This window comes from Myiozetetes cayanensis, unplaced genomic scaffold, assembly GCF_022539395.1.
Source record: "Myiozetetes cayanensis isolate MyiCay16 unplaced genomic scaffold, myiCay2020 scf16, whole genome shotgun sequence".
Taxonomy (NCBI): Eukaryota; Metazoa; Chordata; class Aves; order Passeriformes; family Tyrannidae; genus Myiozetetes; species Myiozetetes cayanensis.
In genome coordinates, this window is record NW_026087270.1 from 18,810,873 (window position 1) to 18,826,626 (window position 15,754).

The 15,754-nt window shown below is 39.4% G+C and overlaps 1 protein-coding gene across 4 annotated transcripts in view; it reads left to right on the top strand.

The window, feature by feature from the left end:
- SLC12A4 (solute carrier family 12 member 4) overlaps positions 1–13,638 on the top strand; it is a 48,479-nt gene extending 34,841 nt beyond the window's left edge. For 3 of the 4 annotated variants that reach the window (XM_050311130.1, XM_050311131.1, XM_050311133.1), the window contains 14 exons: positions 990–1,047; positions 1,568–1,742; positions 2,123–2,241; positions 2,711–2,809; positions 3,110–3,229; positions 3,985–4,089; positions 5,062–5,230; positions 6,318–6,513; positions 7,187–7,356; positions 7,523–7,654; positions 7,751–7,858; positions 8,506–8,690; positions 11,350–11,483; positions 12,486–13,638. In XM_050311130.1, coding sequence (XP_050167087.1) covers positions 990–1,047; positions 1,568–1,742; positions 2,123–2,241; positions 2,711–2,809; positions 3,110–3,229; positions 3,985–4,089; positions 5,062–5,230; positions 6,318–6,513; positions 7,187–7,356; positions 7,523–7,654; positions 7,751–7,858; positions 8,506–8,690; positions 11,350–11,483; positions 12,486–12,577 — 1,862 coding nt within the window. In that variant the 3' untranslated portion in view covers positions 12,578–13,638. The other variant, XM_050311132.1, reaches the window with a different exon arrangement.
- Positions 13,639–15,754: the final 2,116 nt, after the last annotated feature.

The following is a 15,754-nucleotide window of genomic DNA, read 5'->3' on the forward strand; positions in this document are numbered from 1 at the left end:
GAGCTTTCTGAATAAATCCTACCCAAAGGGCTGCTGACTGAGATGGTGACTCTCCTGGAAATTCTGCTGTTTCATTCCTGGTTTTTGCCAAACCTTGCCTAACTGTAAATCAGGATCCCAACTTGCTTACTTCAGCTTCTTAGGAACATAGCCTTCCCCAGTTGTTATTTTGGGAACTGGCCCTGTATGAAGTAGTCAGCATTTCCTGTGAACATAATAAATATTAAACCAGGTCACAGACATAACCCCCAACTCTGTTGGCAGTTTAGAATTGACTCAGTAACTGGATGTGTTGGTTTCATACGCCACCCTGTGGGAGCCTGACACCGTGGTTTTTAGGAGGGAGTCATGTTTCCCCTTTTATTACACTTCGTAATTTACACTTGCATGTCAGGGGTACAATTTAAGATTTAACCGTTCATGTGAACTTAATTCACAGGGTCAAAAACATTATGGATTGCCAGATCCAAAAAACCTGAATACATTTTGTCTTGCACAATGCAGAAGCAGTACAGTTTAATAACAAACTTCATAGTCAAAGACCTACTGGTGATGTGAATGCCATCAGAGACCAGATAAGAACATGCAAGGTAATAGGTTGCTGTATGTTCAAAATATCTTCAGACACAGGGAAAGGAGAGAGAAAGGAAAGATAGTTTAATATCAACTTCTGTACTAGCAGAAGATTAAATTGACATTTTAGTATGAAAGTGCCTCATTTGATTTTGTCTTCTTTATCAGAACATTTAAAACTGTTTTTTTAAAAACTGAAACTTTGAAGAACAACTTTGTTACTTTAACATAAGAAGCTTTCTGTGAACTGTGAGACATTAATTTACTCACAGCTTTATGATGTACTTGTGGAGATGCTGCAGTGCAAATGCTGTGGGACGGAGGTGCATACTTTCCTTTCCACAATACTTTCTATGGGGTTTTTCATCTGCCATATCTTAAGAAATCTTACTTCCTTAGCACACTCTGTCCTCAAGACTTCAGTTGTGTGTTATTATTTGGAGCCTGCATAGAAGGTGTTGTCCTGAGAGATAAGTAAGTTGTACTGCTTTAATGCTCTCCTTTCTTTTTCTTTTCTTGCAGAGTAGGTAGGTGTGTTTTTTTCCATCTTGTCACCTCCTTCCTCCTGTAAATCTCCCTGCCCTTAGTTTTTTTTTGACTTTTACTTATGAGTGCCTTTTAAAACCACATTTGTATGTAAATTGTAATCAATGTTTTGGGAATCAACTTGTATTTGACTTGATGTTTTCTGGCATGGTTCCCTCAGATTTTCCATCCTGCGTTTCTCTAGGTGAAAGTGAGAAATAATGTTGTGATAATACAAAAATTTAAAAATATATATAATGAAAATAAAGTTTTCAAACTGTTGGAATCAGGCTGCAGACACTTCCTGTATGTGTATCAAAAGTAACTCAGTTTGTTTACTACTTTCAATATTTCCTGGTCAAGAAAATATTATTTAATAGTATTTAATAATATGTAAATGACATCTTAAAACTGACCCAAAAAACCCAAACCTGAGTCTCAGCTGAATGCCCCCTGTCCCTCTCTGCAGGTACGGTGATGCGGTGAACAAGAACTTGGTGGTGGGTACCCTGTCATGGCCCTCACCATGGGTCATTGTGATAGGATCCTTCTTCTCCACGTGTGGGGCAGGTCTGCAAAGCCTCACTGGAGCCCCCCGGCTGCTGCAAGCCATAGCCAAAGACAACATCATCCCTTTCCTGTGGGTTCGTACATCTTAAAAATGCATTCTGTACATACTGCTTAACCAGCTGCTTGACTTTATGCTCTTGGAAATTAGATTTATTTTCCGTAGTTTGCCCAGCACTGAAGTGAGGGTCAATATTTTTTATTTTGATGTTTTTTTTCCTTTGTTAAAAACGAGGAATACTGTTATGGAGTTTGATTAGATGTTATATGGTAATTTATCAGGAAGTTGAACAGCTAATTCAATGAAGCATAAAAGGACATTAGAATAACTTGACTCCTGGTTCTAGAGAAGGAATTATGTAGGAAAATAACTACTGTTTTTAAAAACGTAATCTGCTTTTTTTCCATTACAGCCTTAAATACTTGGCAGATATGCTTAATGTTTCTGTTTCTTCAGATCTTTGGTCATGGAAAAGCTAATGGTGAACCGACATGGGCTCTTCTGTTAACAGCATTGATTGCTGAGCTGGGAATCCTTATTGCTTCACTTGACATGGTGGCTCCAATTCTCTCAATGTAAGAAACAGGCTGGTTGCTGTTAAGGGAGGGGTGGGATTAAGAATACTCTTCTGAATTTTGCTAGTTTGATTGTCTTTCAGAACCATAGTTTTAACCATAAAGCAAATTACTGGAGTCTGAGTTTCACTGTCATTATTTGTATGAATCCTCTGACTTCAGGCTTTTCGTGTACATTTGTTTCTGCTGTGGAGTATTCCGCGAATAGTCAAGTTTTTAGTGTATTTTATTTGGTTTGGGAAAACAGTTTTGTCACAGAGCAAAGAAAACACTGATGAAGTGAACAGATCTAACTTGATCTAATTAAAAAATTGTTCTAATTACTTTATGCTAATAGTCCAGGCTAATAAAAATCACAGGCACATGTGACAGAGCAGCTGGATTTTGACTATAAATTACTTGTGATTGTATGCAACAGAATCTATAAATGTGTGTTCTGAAAGGTTTTGCACTTTTTTTGCTTTCACAGGTTTTTCTTGATGTGTTACCTCTTTGTTAATCTGGCATGTGCAGTACAGACACTTCTGCGAACTCCAAACTGGCGGCCTCGCTTCAAATACTATCACTGGTAAGGAAAGGGCCAAGCCTGTAATCTGCAGTGAGGGCTTGAGAAGAACCTTCTCCGTGAGGGCAGTTGGCAGTACATTGATGTGATATTCTCAGTGGACCAAACCCAGATGTAATGGCATGAGAGTTTAATTTCAACAACAGGATACTAAAACTAATGGGGACTGGGGAGATCCCTTGGAATCTTTACTTTCACTGTGAGTTTAGAATAGACAGTTTAAAGAAAAAAAAACGAGAGTGTAATTTGTTTTAAAGCTTTTTCTGCCCCACTAATTAGTAATACCTTTGCTTTTTCCTTTAGGGCCCTCTCATTTTTAGGCATGAGTATTTGCCTGGCATTGATGTTCATTTCATCTTGGTATTATGCTTTGGTAGCAATGCTTATTGCAGGCATGATTTACAAGTACATTGAATACCAAGGGTAAGTATTAACATGATAAAAATGGTTAGGAAGGGAAATTGGATCTAGTTTTTAATGAATTATCTCAAGTGTTCACTTTTGGAGAAGGAACTGCACAGAGATAACTTGAAGGCATTCTTTATTAGTTCATGTTTTTTAATTGTTTTGCTGTGTCAGTGCTAAACAAAAGCCCCTAAAGTGCTTTGTTGTTAAACCTCTAAAGGTGTTTGGTGAAACTTGAGTCATGGGAAGCAGAAAACTGATTGGGGTTTATTTTCCTGATATCTATGGCACATGATTCCTTCAGGCCCAGAACAGCTGATGGCAATATCTAATTCCAATTTATCTGGTGCAAAGGTCTGTCAAGAACAGTCCTTGCAAAACTGAATCTACAGATTGGGTTGCCCAAGACTGATAATGTTGAATGGAGTCAGGCTGTAGTATGGCTGTATAAATTAATTTTACTTAATGACTAAAGCAGGTATTGAAATGCCAGATGTTTGTATGTGCTTGGGAAACTTTCTCCAATCAAGGAGTGTTGATTACAAATTAAGTCCAGAATGGTGGTGTTGTCATATATATTTGACTGAAACATTTGCCTTTTTCTCATGTGATATCAGACATTCATATACAAATGATAAATATACATGTGATGTGTGCTATGTATCACGTTATTAAACTCATTTTAAGGTAATGATGTGTCTATAGCCTGACTGTAGGTGTACAGTTAAATGCTCATGGAACCACATGTTGGCTAAACTGCGTGTTCTTCACAGTGCAGAGAAGGAGTGGGGTGATGGTATACGGGGCCTTTCACTCAGCGCAGCAAGATATGCCTTACTCAGACTGGAGGAGGGACCTCCACACACAAAGAACTGGAGGTACTCATCTCAGACTGATAAAATGCACTGTCATGGTTAACTACTTACACTTAATGAATTGAACTGGACTCTAAACAAGAAGCTTTATGAATTTAAATACCCAGAATGCTAAAAAAAGAAGTGTTGACTCTGCAGTAAGCTGCCTCGTCACTGGCAAGCCCTGCTCTATGGGCCCTGTATAGGCAGACCTTTCATGCCCTTTGGATCTTTAGTTGGACTCAAAATTGGTGAATTCAGAAGTGGAACCTGGGGAAACTGTGGAGTCTGTGAGTACAGAGGTCCTGAGGTCAAGAATCTGAAACAGTGACCAACATTATTCCCTCTAACTTTATGTGTTGAAAACAGATTAAGTGGGCAAGAACCCTCCTCTTGGGCGTTGTGCAACTTGTGGGTTCTGAATGAGAGGACTAGGAATCTACCCAAGACAGAGTTTTATAAATATTCTTACACTTACTCAACCATAACTTAAGACAGTATGTAGCTATGTAGCTATGTAGCAACACCTTAAGGGACAGAAGACAGGTGGGATCTGTGTTTAGATGAAAATATTCATGTTTTCCATGTGCCAGATTTCTGAATACAGATTACAGATATTTTCTTGGCAAAAGTATCCAGATAGATCTGGGAGAACAACCTTGAAGTATGAACACATATTGTGTACTCTAACAGTACTTAAAAGAACCTTGAAAGACAAGCCTGTAAATAAAATGCTAATGCAGGCTTCTTAACCTAGGTGTATCAATGGGTTTTATGACTGTCAACACAATGTAGCAACCACAATATTTCACCTCTGCTTTTAATCAGGAGAAATAAAATATTAAGTAAAACTCTTCTAATGTGTGAGATACAGAAAGAATGTATTGTTTCAGAGTTAACATTCAAGCAAAATGTAAGTGATGAGAAGCAGTTTATTACAAGTGTTTTTGTTAAAGCTTTAGTTAAAAAAGACATTGCCTTTTTTATTTTCTCCAGACCTCAGTTGCTGGTGCTTCTGAAACTTGACGAAGATTTGCATGTAAAATACCCTAGATTGTTAACATTTGCATCCCAGTTGAAAGCTGGTAAAGGTTTGACTATCATAGGATCAGTGATCCAAGGGAATTTCTTGGAAACCTATGGAGAAGCCCAGGCTGCTGAACAGGTCAGTGTCTTAAACAAATTCCTGAAGTAGAAAGGGGTGAGTGGGCAGGTAATGCAAAATTTTGTTTCTTAATCATACATGGAAAAAAGCGTGTTGAAACGTAGGGCTACTTGAGCAGTACTACAGCTGTTTAGTAAAGGGCTTACAAACATCGTTCAGCTGCCAATCGTGGCTCAGGGAATGCAAGATCAATGCTCACATGTTGTGTAAACAGCCTTACTGCATATAACTGTCTTAATTTATAAGAAATAATTACTATGGAAGTTCTGCATGCTGCTTAATGGAGGGAGGAGGACTATTTAGCTTTCTGAACATCCCAAGTAGCATTTTACTGACTGTCAAACTTAGCAAATGTGCTCTACATTTTTCAATGTGTTGATAAATTTATTCCAAAAAGCATTGAAGGATGGTCCTGAAAATTTGTTAATAAATTACTTAATCTTCCTCATTCTATAAACATGATATCATAGCCCTGTTTACATCTGTATAGCATCATCAGATCTATTTTCTTCCCCAGAGGCATTTTATTGGAAAATTGTTGACATTTATAGGAAAATTGTTACAAAAGAAAAACTGATTCATGGGCCATGTGTTGACCAAGTTTAGTTTTTAAACAAATGAAGGGTACACTTGATAGGTGTGTGGGATTTGGTGCTTATATTTGTAAATATAATATAAACACAACATGTTATTTGATAATCAGAAACTGGAAATCCAAATGAAGTCAGTTGGCCTTGGGTTAAAAAAGGTGAGTGTTACAGGATTAGAAAATGGAGAGTGAGATAGTAACCCAGATATCGCTAACTACTGTTATGAATAGGAGATGATGGCACAAAAAAAGAGACCCTAGTCTTAATATATTAGAAATTATTATGTTTGGAAGAAAACTCTATTTTAAACAAGTATTACACACGATTAGTGGGTATTTTCTCTTTTGTTTTATTAAGGAAAGCAGATGAGCAGAACTTTGCATTGAAATGTGTTTTACCTATGGGCACGTGGACCAGGAATTTACATAGCAATCACATGGTTGGGAAATACTAGGAATTCCTTTCGGTTCTGCAGTTTATCCTTGTCTCTCTTGCAGACTATTAAGAATATGATGGAAATTGAGAAGGTTAAGGGATTTTGTCAAGTAGTTGTAGCCAATAAAGTTCGGGAAGGAATTGCTCACTTGATCCAGTCCTGTGGACTAGGTGGCATGAAGCATAACACTGTGGTGTTGGGATGGCCCTATGGCTGGAGACAAAGTGAAGATCCAAGGTCTTGGAAGACATTTATAGGTGAGCTTTAAAGGCTCTGTGTGATCAGACGTTGTGAACAGAGATGTTTATTACACACGTGGTAAACAAAGGGGATTTCAACAGTATCCTTGTGAAATTGGTTCTGCGTTTTAGTCTCCTTTTTTCTAGTATTGATGGTGAAGTAGATAATTTCTCACAAAACTGCTCTGTTTGAAATATCAGTTCCTGTAGGTAAAATGCCTATGAAAGATGCTCAAAGATTAATCTGGCAGCTAAAATTCATGGTTAAAAAATTATGGACTTAAGAGATGCTGGTTTTATGGCAAAATATAATTTGTTTCTTAGGTAATCTCTGTCTTGTCACAGAGATTATCTATCTCTTAACTTATCCTTCACTACTGAATAACACTCTCCTTGCCTCTATCCCTCTCATTCTCCTGTGGAGGTGATTTCTCCTCATACTTAGCTTTGGAGATTGCTGCTTTTATTTCAAATGTGAAATAGGGCTTGTATTCCGGTGAGTTTGCTTTATCCTGGCTTTGTCATTTGGACCACCCTGTCTATGCAAGCCTTACTGTATAAACTTTATTTAAGTGATTAGTTTTATGGTTTGCTGACATTTGCTCAGTGAGTAACTTTTTTGTTTGTTTGTTTTGTTGATAGATCACTCTTGCAGACTTGGAAGTAACTGTGTTCTTCCCCTTTTGGCCAGGTACTGTTCGTTGCACAACTGCGGCCCACTTGGCTCTGCTGGTTCCCAAAAATGTGTCTTTCTACCCCAGCAACCATGAACGTTACAATGAAGGCAACATTGATGTGTGGTGGATTGTGCATGATGGAGGCATGTTGATGTTGCTTCCTTTTCTTCTCAAACAGCACAAAGTAAGCAGCTAGTCAGAACCTACTTAACTTCCACGTGCATTAGTTTAAAGAAACAAAGTCCAGTAGTAGACCTTGTATTGATAAATGCAAGTGGATATATTACGAAGTTTGTTTTGTAGAACAGAATATTGCTGGTTCAAATCCTGAGTTTATTTTCTCTCACCAGGTTTGGAGAAAATGCAAAATGAGAATTTTTACTGTAGCTCAGATGGATGATAACAGCATCCAGATGAAGAAGGATTTGGCTACTTTCCTCTATCAACTCCGAATAGAGGCAGAGGTAGAAGTGGTAGAAATGGTAAGGGAATTGAGCCCATTTTTCACTTTATTATGCAAGTGATGATACTTGGTTATCACTTGATTACAAGCATAATATTTGTCCTTATTTCTGCAGCATAATAGTGATATCTCAGCATATACTTACGAGAGAACTCTTATGATGGAGCAGAGATCTCAGATGCTGAGGCAAATGAGGCTGACAAAAACTGAGAGGGAAAGGGAGGTATGTCATTTGTGGTTCTTGGCTCTGGGCTGCTGAGGGGAATGACACAAAGGTTCTTTCCTGGTAGTGTGTTATATAGCTCCTGCTTAAATTTATTTTTCTGAAGATGCAAGGAAATACTTTTAGTGTAGCTTTTTTATTTTCCCAAATTGCATATAGTTCTTGCTTTTTCTTTCTATGGGATATCTGGTATTTGTCTCAATTTGTAGCATATTCTGTTTTCCTACTGAAGGTGTCATTCCAGTTTGGACTTACAGGACATACAACTATGAAACGTGCAGATGATCTAACTTTTCTGCATGTGTTTGTCCAGGTTATTTTAGTTGTCAGTTTTGAGTCAGGCTTGTCTGTTGTTTCTGACCGTGTCATAATGTGAGTGAGACTGACTTCTTTTTCTTGTATAGATACAGTCCTCTGTCAGTCCAAATTCTGCACAGCTTATGCCCATCAAAACTGTTTCAAGTCAATTTAGTATGTAAGGTTATTGGCTAGATCAGATGCCTGCTATCAGAGCTGTCTTTAAGGCTAAATTGATTGGACAGAATAAAAGATACAATGGAACAAAAAGCCTTTCATTGCTTGAAGAGAACCAGAGAGAGCATAAAATAAAGTCTCTGAGTTCAGCTTGTTGTTCATGTGCCATCTAGGCTCAGCTGGTAAAAGACAGGCATTCCATAGCACGTCTGGAGAGCCTCTACTCAGATGAAGAAGATGAGGGGGACCCAGTTCCTGAGAATATCCAGATGACCTGGACAAAAGAGAAATGTGATGCTGAGAAGCGGAACCGAGGCAGTGCTGTGGGAAGCTTTAGAGATCTCATCAGCATTAAGCCGTGAGTCTTGTCTAAGTGAACACCTTGCACCTCCTGAAACTCTACATGTGCTCTGCTTTTATTATCTTTTGTTTCATAATCCTTGGTTTAGACTTGCACAACATTAAGACCTGACTACTCAAAAGACAGCAGTTAGCCTCCCGAGAAATCTCTAACCAATTAAATGTGGCACACATCCCTCAGTGTTTTACTTGGTATAGTCAAATTTCAAATTGGAGCTGTTAAAAATCCTATAACAACTTTCCTTGTCTCCCAAATACCTCCATAAAACACATCAGACTGATAATTTCACCGATCTAATCAGAATTAAACGAAAAGTCTGATAACTTCGCTATCTAATGGGTATTGTGGATGTTTAAGGCAGAAAGGAAGAAGCTGTGGAAATGGTGATTAATAACTTGCAATAGAATATGTGTGTGATAAAACCCTCTGAGACAGACTTGATGCTGAAGGAGCGCTGACGTACCAACAGCTGTGATTACCACGTGTGTGCCCCATGAGGAGCTAGAAGTAAAGGTTTATTTTGGTTTTGTATAAAGATGTCTGAATCTCCTGTGACGACTTTGATGTCCTACATATTACATGAGGAGTTCAGTCAGTCAGTTTTGCATATTTGGCAGAGTTCCAGATTTTTCTTCCTAATAAATCATGATTCAATTCTGTTTTAGGCTGAATCATACTGTAGCAATTCTGCTGAATTTGGTGTTAACTACCTGTACTTTTTCCTCTTCCATGCTTTCAGAGAGTGGGAAAACTTGTAAGTTTGTTATTTAACTTGGAAGTACATTAAGATGATTGAGAGGGAAGACTTCGTTTTCTCAGCTAAAAGCAGGAAAATTGTATGTAACGATGGAAGAAAAGAAAAGGCATTAGAGTTGAGCAGTCTTAACAATGTTTTAAAGGGAACAGAATTAGCTACTTAAGCTAAGAATTATTATAAGTAGGTTGTAACAAACTACACGAGTTGCCCTGACAAGAACTAAGGATAGAAAACAATTACAGGTCTGAACCTGTTTTCTTAAGCAGAGTATGACACAGGCAGGGGGAAACATTACTCATTTAGAGAAACTCATTCCACAGTACTGCTAGGATGTTTTTTCTGGTAGTTTCTGGACACTAAGCAAGCCCTTTCTTATAGCCTACACCTTTGAATCACTGGGGAGATGCCACTTTTAAATATCACTTTAGAGAAAACCAAATCTTCAGTTTTCAATTCCCTTTCCAAAGCTATACACAGTTAATGACAGATGTGTTCCTGCTGCTGGTTTCTTCCTCACGTCCTGTAAACATACTTGGGCTTTCTGAAGCTGATGTGGTGAAGACAGAGGGTGTCCTTGCTCCAAATTAAATAAGAACATGAAGTAACAGCGAGATAGTTCACAGTGGGTAAATTCTGCTGTTAGTATAATAAACATGATTCTTCCCACTGCATCTTCTGTTTTCTAACTATATAAATTATTTATTTGCAAGTCTGAATATTGAGAAGAGCAGTGAAGTTTCTAAAGACTTTCACTCATAATATGCAAAACTGAATTAACGAAACCAAAGAATTCATATTTGATTTGTTTCTACTAATACTTGTATTTAATATATTAAAATGAAGGAAGAAACCCAAGTGGAAAATCCTCAAAGCTGTAAATAAATTCTCCCTTTGATAAGTTTATTTCTGTATTGTATTTCCTTTTATGTTACCAAAATAGTGTTTGATTTCCTGTAAGAAGGAAACGTTCCCTGACTCTAAATCCCCAAAGGATGCTTTCAAGTTCAGTTCCTGCATGAACTGATGTTATTTTGTGTTAATGTATTCTGAATAAATAATGCTATTACCTCTCTTAGCCTGGATTCTTAAGGAGCGGAGGCATATGAGATCATACATCTCTTCCAGTTTCTCCCATAACATTTGAAACAAGTGTCTACTCAACTTTGAAAGCATGATTGAGATTTTAAGGATACCTGAGTAGAAGTGTTTTTGTAAATAGCCAGGCAGAGAGGTGGATTAGTGTCCAGCTGAAGGAGAGTGTCACATCCTTATTACTCTCCATAAAAGCCCTATAGCGGACATACATCTAGCCCTTTGTAGGCTGCAATCCTGTATTTCCCTACCATGTGATTACAGTCTGTAGTAAACCAGGCTTTCTCTGGAGCTGCCAACTGCTGTTCAACAAAAAGAGGGAAGTGTGGAGTGCAATGGTGCCAATCTTCTACTTGGTCCTGATGTTTTTGAGAAGGAGTTTTCTGGTACGGAGAATGGAGAGGTGCGTGACCTGTGCTTCCATGGGTGCAAGGGGTTCTGGACAGGGCTACCCTAAGGGAAGGCTCTACAGTCACAGGTGTCCATGGTCAACAAGCACATGCCCTTGTACAGTTGCGTTTTAACTTCTTATGCAAGACTAAATCATCTTGATAAAATGCACTTTTTGAAGAACAAAGTAGCTTTGTAAACTGATGGCTTGACTCCGGAGATCCTACCAACAGACTAGCTGTACTTGAAGAACTCTGAAATCTCTTTTGTATCTGAATTGTGAAAAAACACTGTGTGTTGAGTTGACATTCTTCAGCGTATTTAGAAGATTTAAGGTGTGCTTTTAAGGGCCTTTTTAATATTTCAGTTTTCAGAGGCATGTTTTTAACAATAAGTCTGAATGTGCTTTTTCTACAGGAACCAGTCTAATGTCCGAAGGATGCACACAGCAGTGAAGCTAAATGAAGTTATTGTAAATAGATCCCATGATGCCAGACTTGTGCTCCTCAACATGCCTGGTCCTCCAAAGAATACTGATGGGGATGAAAACTGTATCCTTTCGGGCGAGACCTGGGCCACACAGAAGGTCTTTCTTTAATCTGTGTTCTTGAATTCATTTTGCCACCAGTACTGTCGAGGTGTGATATGTGATGAAGTTGCCACTGGTTTGATGGAAGTCTTGTTTGAAGGTTGAAATTTAGTCTTGTCTAAATTCTTACTTGATTTTATTTGTTAGTTTAATTTAATTCTCTATAGTGGATATAGCAGATATTTAAGAAGGCATTCACAGCAACCAGTGCTCTGGGCAGAGCAGTGTCTGAACTTGAGCCAAAAGGAAGTCCTGAAAGAGAAGGGAGTATCTCAGGCACACTCACACATCAGAGTTTGGGGCTTAGGTCCAAGTACAAGGCTCTGGTATGATAAAAATTCAGTCACAGTATTTTGGTTCTTAAAGGTTCTTGCACCATTCCCTTAAGCAAGATCAGAGCTGAGGTATGTTAACAGGAGAGAGATTGTTAGTACCACAATCTCCTGTCCACAACTGCTCTTCAGCCTTGATTTGTACCATTAATTTAGCGTGTGCCAAAAAAAAGATGTCACTAGTCACAGACCAATTGGTTACTTTCCCGTGAATCTAGATAAATCTAGTAGCAGTAGTTGTAACAACTGTTTCACAAGAAAGGATAAAAACATGCCTCTTAGAATAAAGGGGTTTGCATCGCAGCTACTGCAGCTCAGGAGAGATTTTAAACTCAAGGTAATGGGTGAGGATGCATATTTCTCCACCCCCGCCTAGGGAAGTTGAGCCACTGCGACTGAAAACTGCTCAGTGTTCATGGGAGGGAGTGTGACTCTGTGACCTGGTGCCACCAGCATCTCTGACAGGCTCAGCTTTAGGCAGTGGTAAGTTTGTTTTGGAGCTGGATGAAACTGTCTGACAGGGGGACAGCCCTGGTCTCATCTCACATAAGTGTTACCACATAAACCCAATACAGAGGCTAATCACTGTATTTTGGTTTTGATTTCTTTTGTCCTTGACTTTTCTGAAACAGACATGGAGTTTCTAGAAGTCTTGACTGAGGGTCTGGAGAGGGTATTACTTGTTAGAGGCGGCGGCCGAGAAGTCATCACCATTTACTCCTGATTTAGAAGCTTCTAACACTGGTCAACGTTTACCTTCTTGGTGACATTCCAGTTTTAAATGGAGAAGAAGAAAGGTTTTTGCCCTTCTCCTAATCCAATCCTACTCATTGTCTTTCCATTTGCAACATACATATCTTGGGATTGTGGTATTTGTTACACCATCCAATTAGCAACATAAATTAATTGTGAAGCTGCCACATTATTCAGTTTCTGCTTTGGTACTCCAGCATTTGTGCATGTACTTTTAACACTAAACCTATTTTTAGTCAGCACTGCTGTGTGCAGTATTTTTAGTAACTGTATGTAAAGTTAGGACATGAAAGCCAGTTACTGTAAAAAGATTTAAAAAGCTTTTTCTATTAGTATTGGGGAATAGAAGTACATTATATAGCAGCAAGTTTCTGCTGAAGTTCAACTATAAAGCATTTTCTAAGAGCACACTAAATTGTAAGAGAGGACTGAAAAAGCTTTCTTTTTCTGGGTTTATATCCAGAATTAAACTCTCAGTATTGGATAAGAATTTATACTTTTAATACACTTATTGATAGAGATTTAAATAAATTATGTTGATATAGTGGAAATTATGTATGTAGCTTACTGTAGGTTGTGTTGCTTCCGAGACTTCAGGTTCTGTGAGGCCAGATCCCTATTTATTTTTGTATTTATTTGTCAGAAATATTGGATATGCAGATGCAGACTGTTTAGGAGAACAGAGATCTCACAATAAATTCTGAATCATCAGTGAATTGAAGGACCAGTCGTGGGCAGTTCTTTCATGCTTTAAATTTCTTGCAGACCATCTATCAAAGTACACTGAGCATATTAGAGCCCTGTGTGTGGAGCCAGGTGCTATGCTGCATGCACAGCGATGCGATGGCACTTGCACAAGTACAAGGGACCTGCTGCTTCATTGTGTGCTTTATGCCCTTAGAGGGAAAAGAAGAAAAGAAGACCTGTATTAACCGATAAGTCTCTGGAGATTTTATTAAGCCCATTAAGTTGTACTTTATGTACAGAACATTCGTATTTTTTCAATAAAATGTTGCATACACTTTGAACCTATTCTCTGGTTTGTGTGCAATGGTGAATTACATAGGAGCAGCCTCTCTGTTGTGCCATGGTCCCATGAGGGTACGACTGGATCCATGGTGAGAGCGGGAAGGTTGGTGGGATGTGCTGGTGCTCACCTCAATGGCACAAGTCCTGCACAGTGAGGTGCCAGCTTAGACTGTAAAGCAGCTGGGTGGCCTGAGGAAAGACTCCAGAGTTGCTACCACCAATAACAGTCAGGTCAAACTCTGCACCTGTAGACTTAAATACACACAAACTAGTACCCCCTCAAGATTTCTGATGAAAAGAAAAAATAAAATAGAAAATAAAATGAAAAAAATAAAAAACCCAAGAAAACTGAAAAAGAAAGGAAATTAAAATTGAAATAGAAGAGAAAAACCCCTTTTTGGTGCCCCTTAAAATGGGAGGACCCCAAAAATTGGAGTGGGGCCCCCCAAAGCAGGGGGAAGATCCCCAAGGACCCAAAAAATTGGAGGGGAAGCCCCAAAATATCAGGGACGGACTCCAGAATAGGTGGGGTCCAACAAAGTTGGATGAGGACCCTCAGAAGTAGGAGGGGAAACCCCCAAAAGTGGGTAGGGACTGCCAAAAGTGGGAGAAGGGACCCCAAAACATGGAGGGGACACCCAGAAATACCAGGAACGGACCCTAAAATGTCAGGGAATTCCCCACAAGTAAGTAGGGACCCCCAAAATTGAGGGGGGGAGGGGGGAGGGGGAGGCCAAGGGTTCCACAATAACGCCCAATAAGCAAATGGCTTAGATTTGCACAGAAAGAAAACCAAAGGTGAAATGTGCTGCAGAGCTGTCCAGAGGCTGGGCAAGGGTTTTCTGTGGCTTTGGGGTTTGAAATGGGAAGCAATGGGAGTGGCAGAGAACAATTCTCTTTTGTTACTGCTTTGGAAGCATTCACAGCTACACCAGTCTACTCCAAGGCCAGATGATTTTCTCTTCGGTTTCAGAGGCCTGTGATCCCGGACTCATCTTGTCCATCTCACTTGGACTCTCTGAGAGGAAAAGGTAGAAGAGAGTTCCAGTAAGAATAAAGAATGCAGTCACCTGGGATTTCAAGGTTTTGCACATGTTCTTTATTTTCTTGCTAAGGGGAAACCACTTCTTTGTCTTGGGTTGATATCATGAGGAATATTTCTTAATCCTGAAAGGATTGAAAGATTTCCATAGATGGCATTCTGAGGCTGAAGTAGAATTGGGCATGTGAGCAGGTGTAACTCTTGAAGAGGTAGAACAGGTATTGCTGCTAAAACTAGAGGGCAGGTCAACCCCTTTTGAAACACAGCAAGTCCACCCTTTTCACACAGACATGACGTCTACCTGCTGAAAAGAGACCAGGTCTACCCTTTCGACTCAGACACCAGGGCTACCCGTCAAAAAAACAGGTTTATCCACCTAAAAGAGAACAGGTCTTCCCTTTCGATAAAGACACCAGGTCTGCCCACACAAAAGCGAACAGGTCTACCCGCATTAAAAAAAAACAGGTCTACTCGCTTAAAAAAAGGAGAACAGGTCTACCCGCTTAAAAAAGGAGAACAAGTCTACCCGCTTTAAAAAAGAGAACAGGTCTACCCTTCATAAAAAGGAGATCAGGTCTAATCACTTAACAAAGAAGACCAGGTCTACCCGCTTAAAAAAGGAGAACAGGTCTACCCCTCAAAAAACAGAGCAATACATTCAGTCACTTTGCAGTGGGAGTAAAGAACAGCCTCTTAACTGTTGGTCCATAGGTCTGTTAAGTCACTAGACAACAAAAGATGGCTCTCAAAATATTGCTCTACTATGCAGTGAAGGGAGGTTTTTTCAGTCCAACTGCTTTAGCCCAGGCTGCACTTTGATGGCCTCTTGTCCATCAAGCCAACAGCTCCCTGTCAGCTGGGCCCTTTTTCTTCTCCACTTTGGGAGAAGAGGGGAAATCCAGATCAGTAAGGAGATAGAAGGCACTTCCATCTTTTTGAAGTTTAAATTCAACCCTTCTTTAATTCAATCTTCTGGAGTCCGTGAGGAGGGAGGAGGGTGCAAGGAGCAGCACAGGATGAGAGCCCATGGAGGCTGCAGCAGAGGAGGGTGTGCAGGAGCCAAAGGGCAGCTGAGGC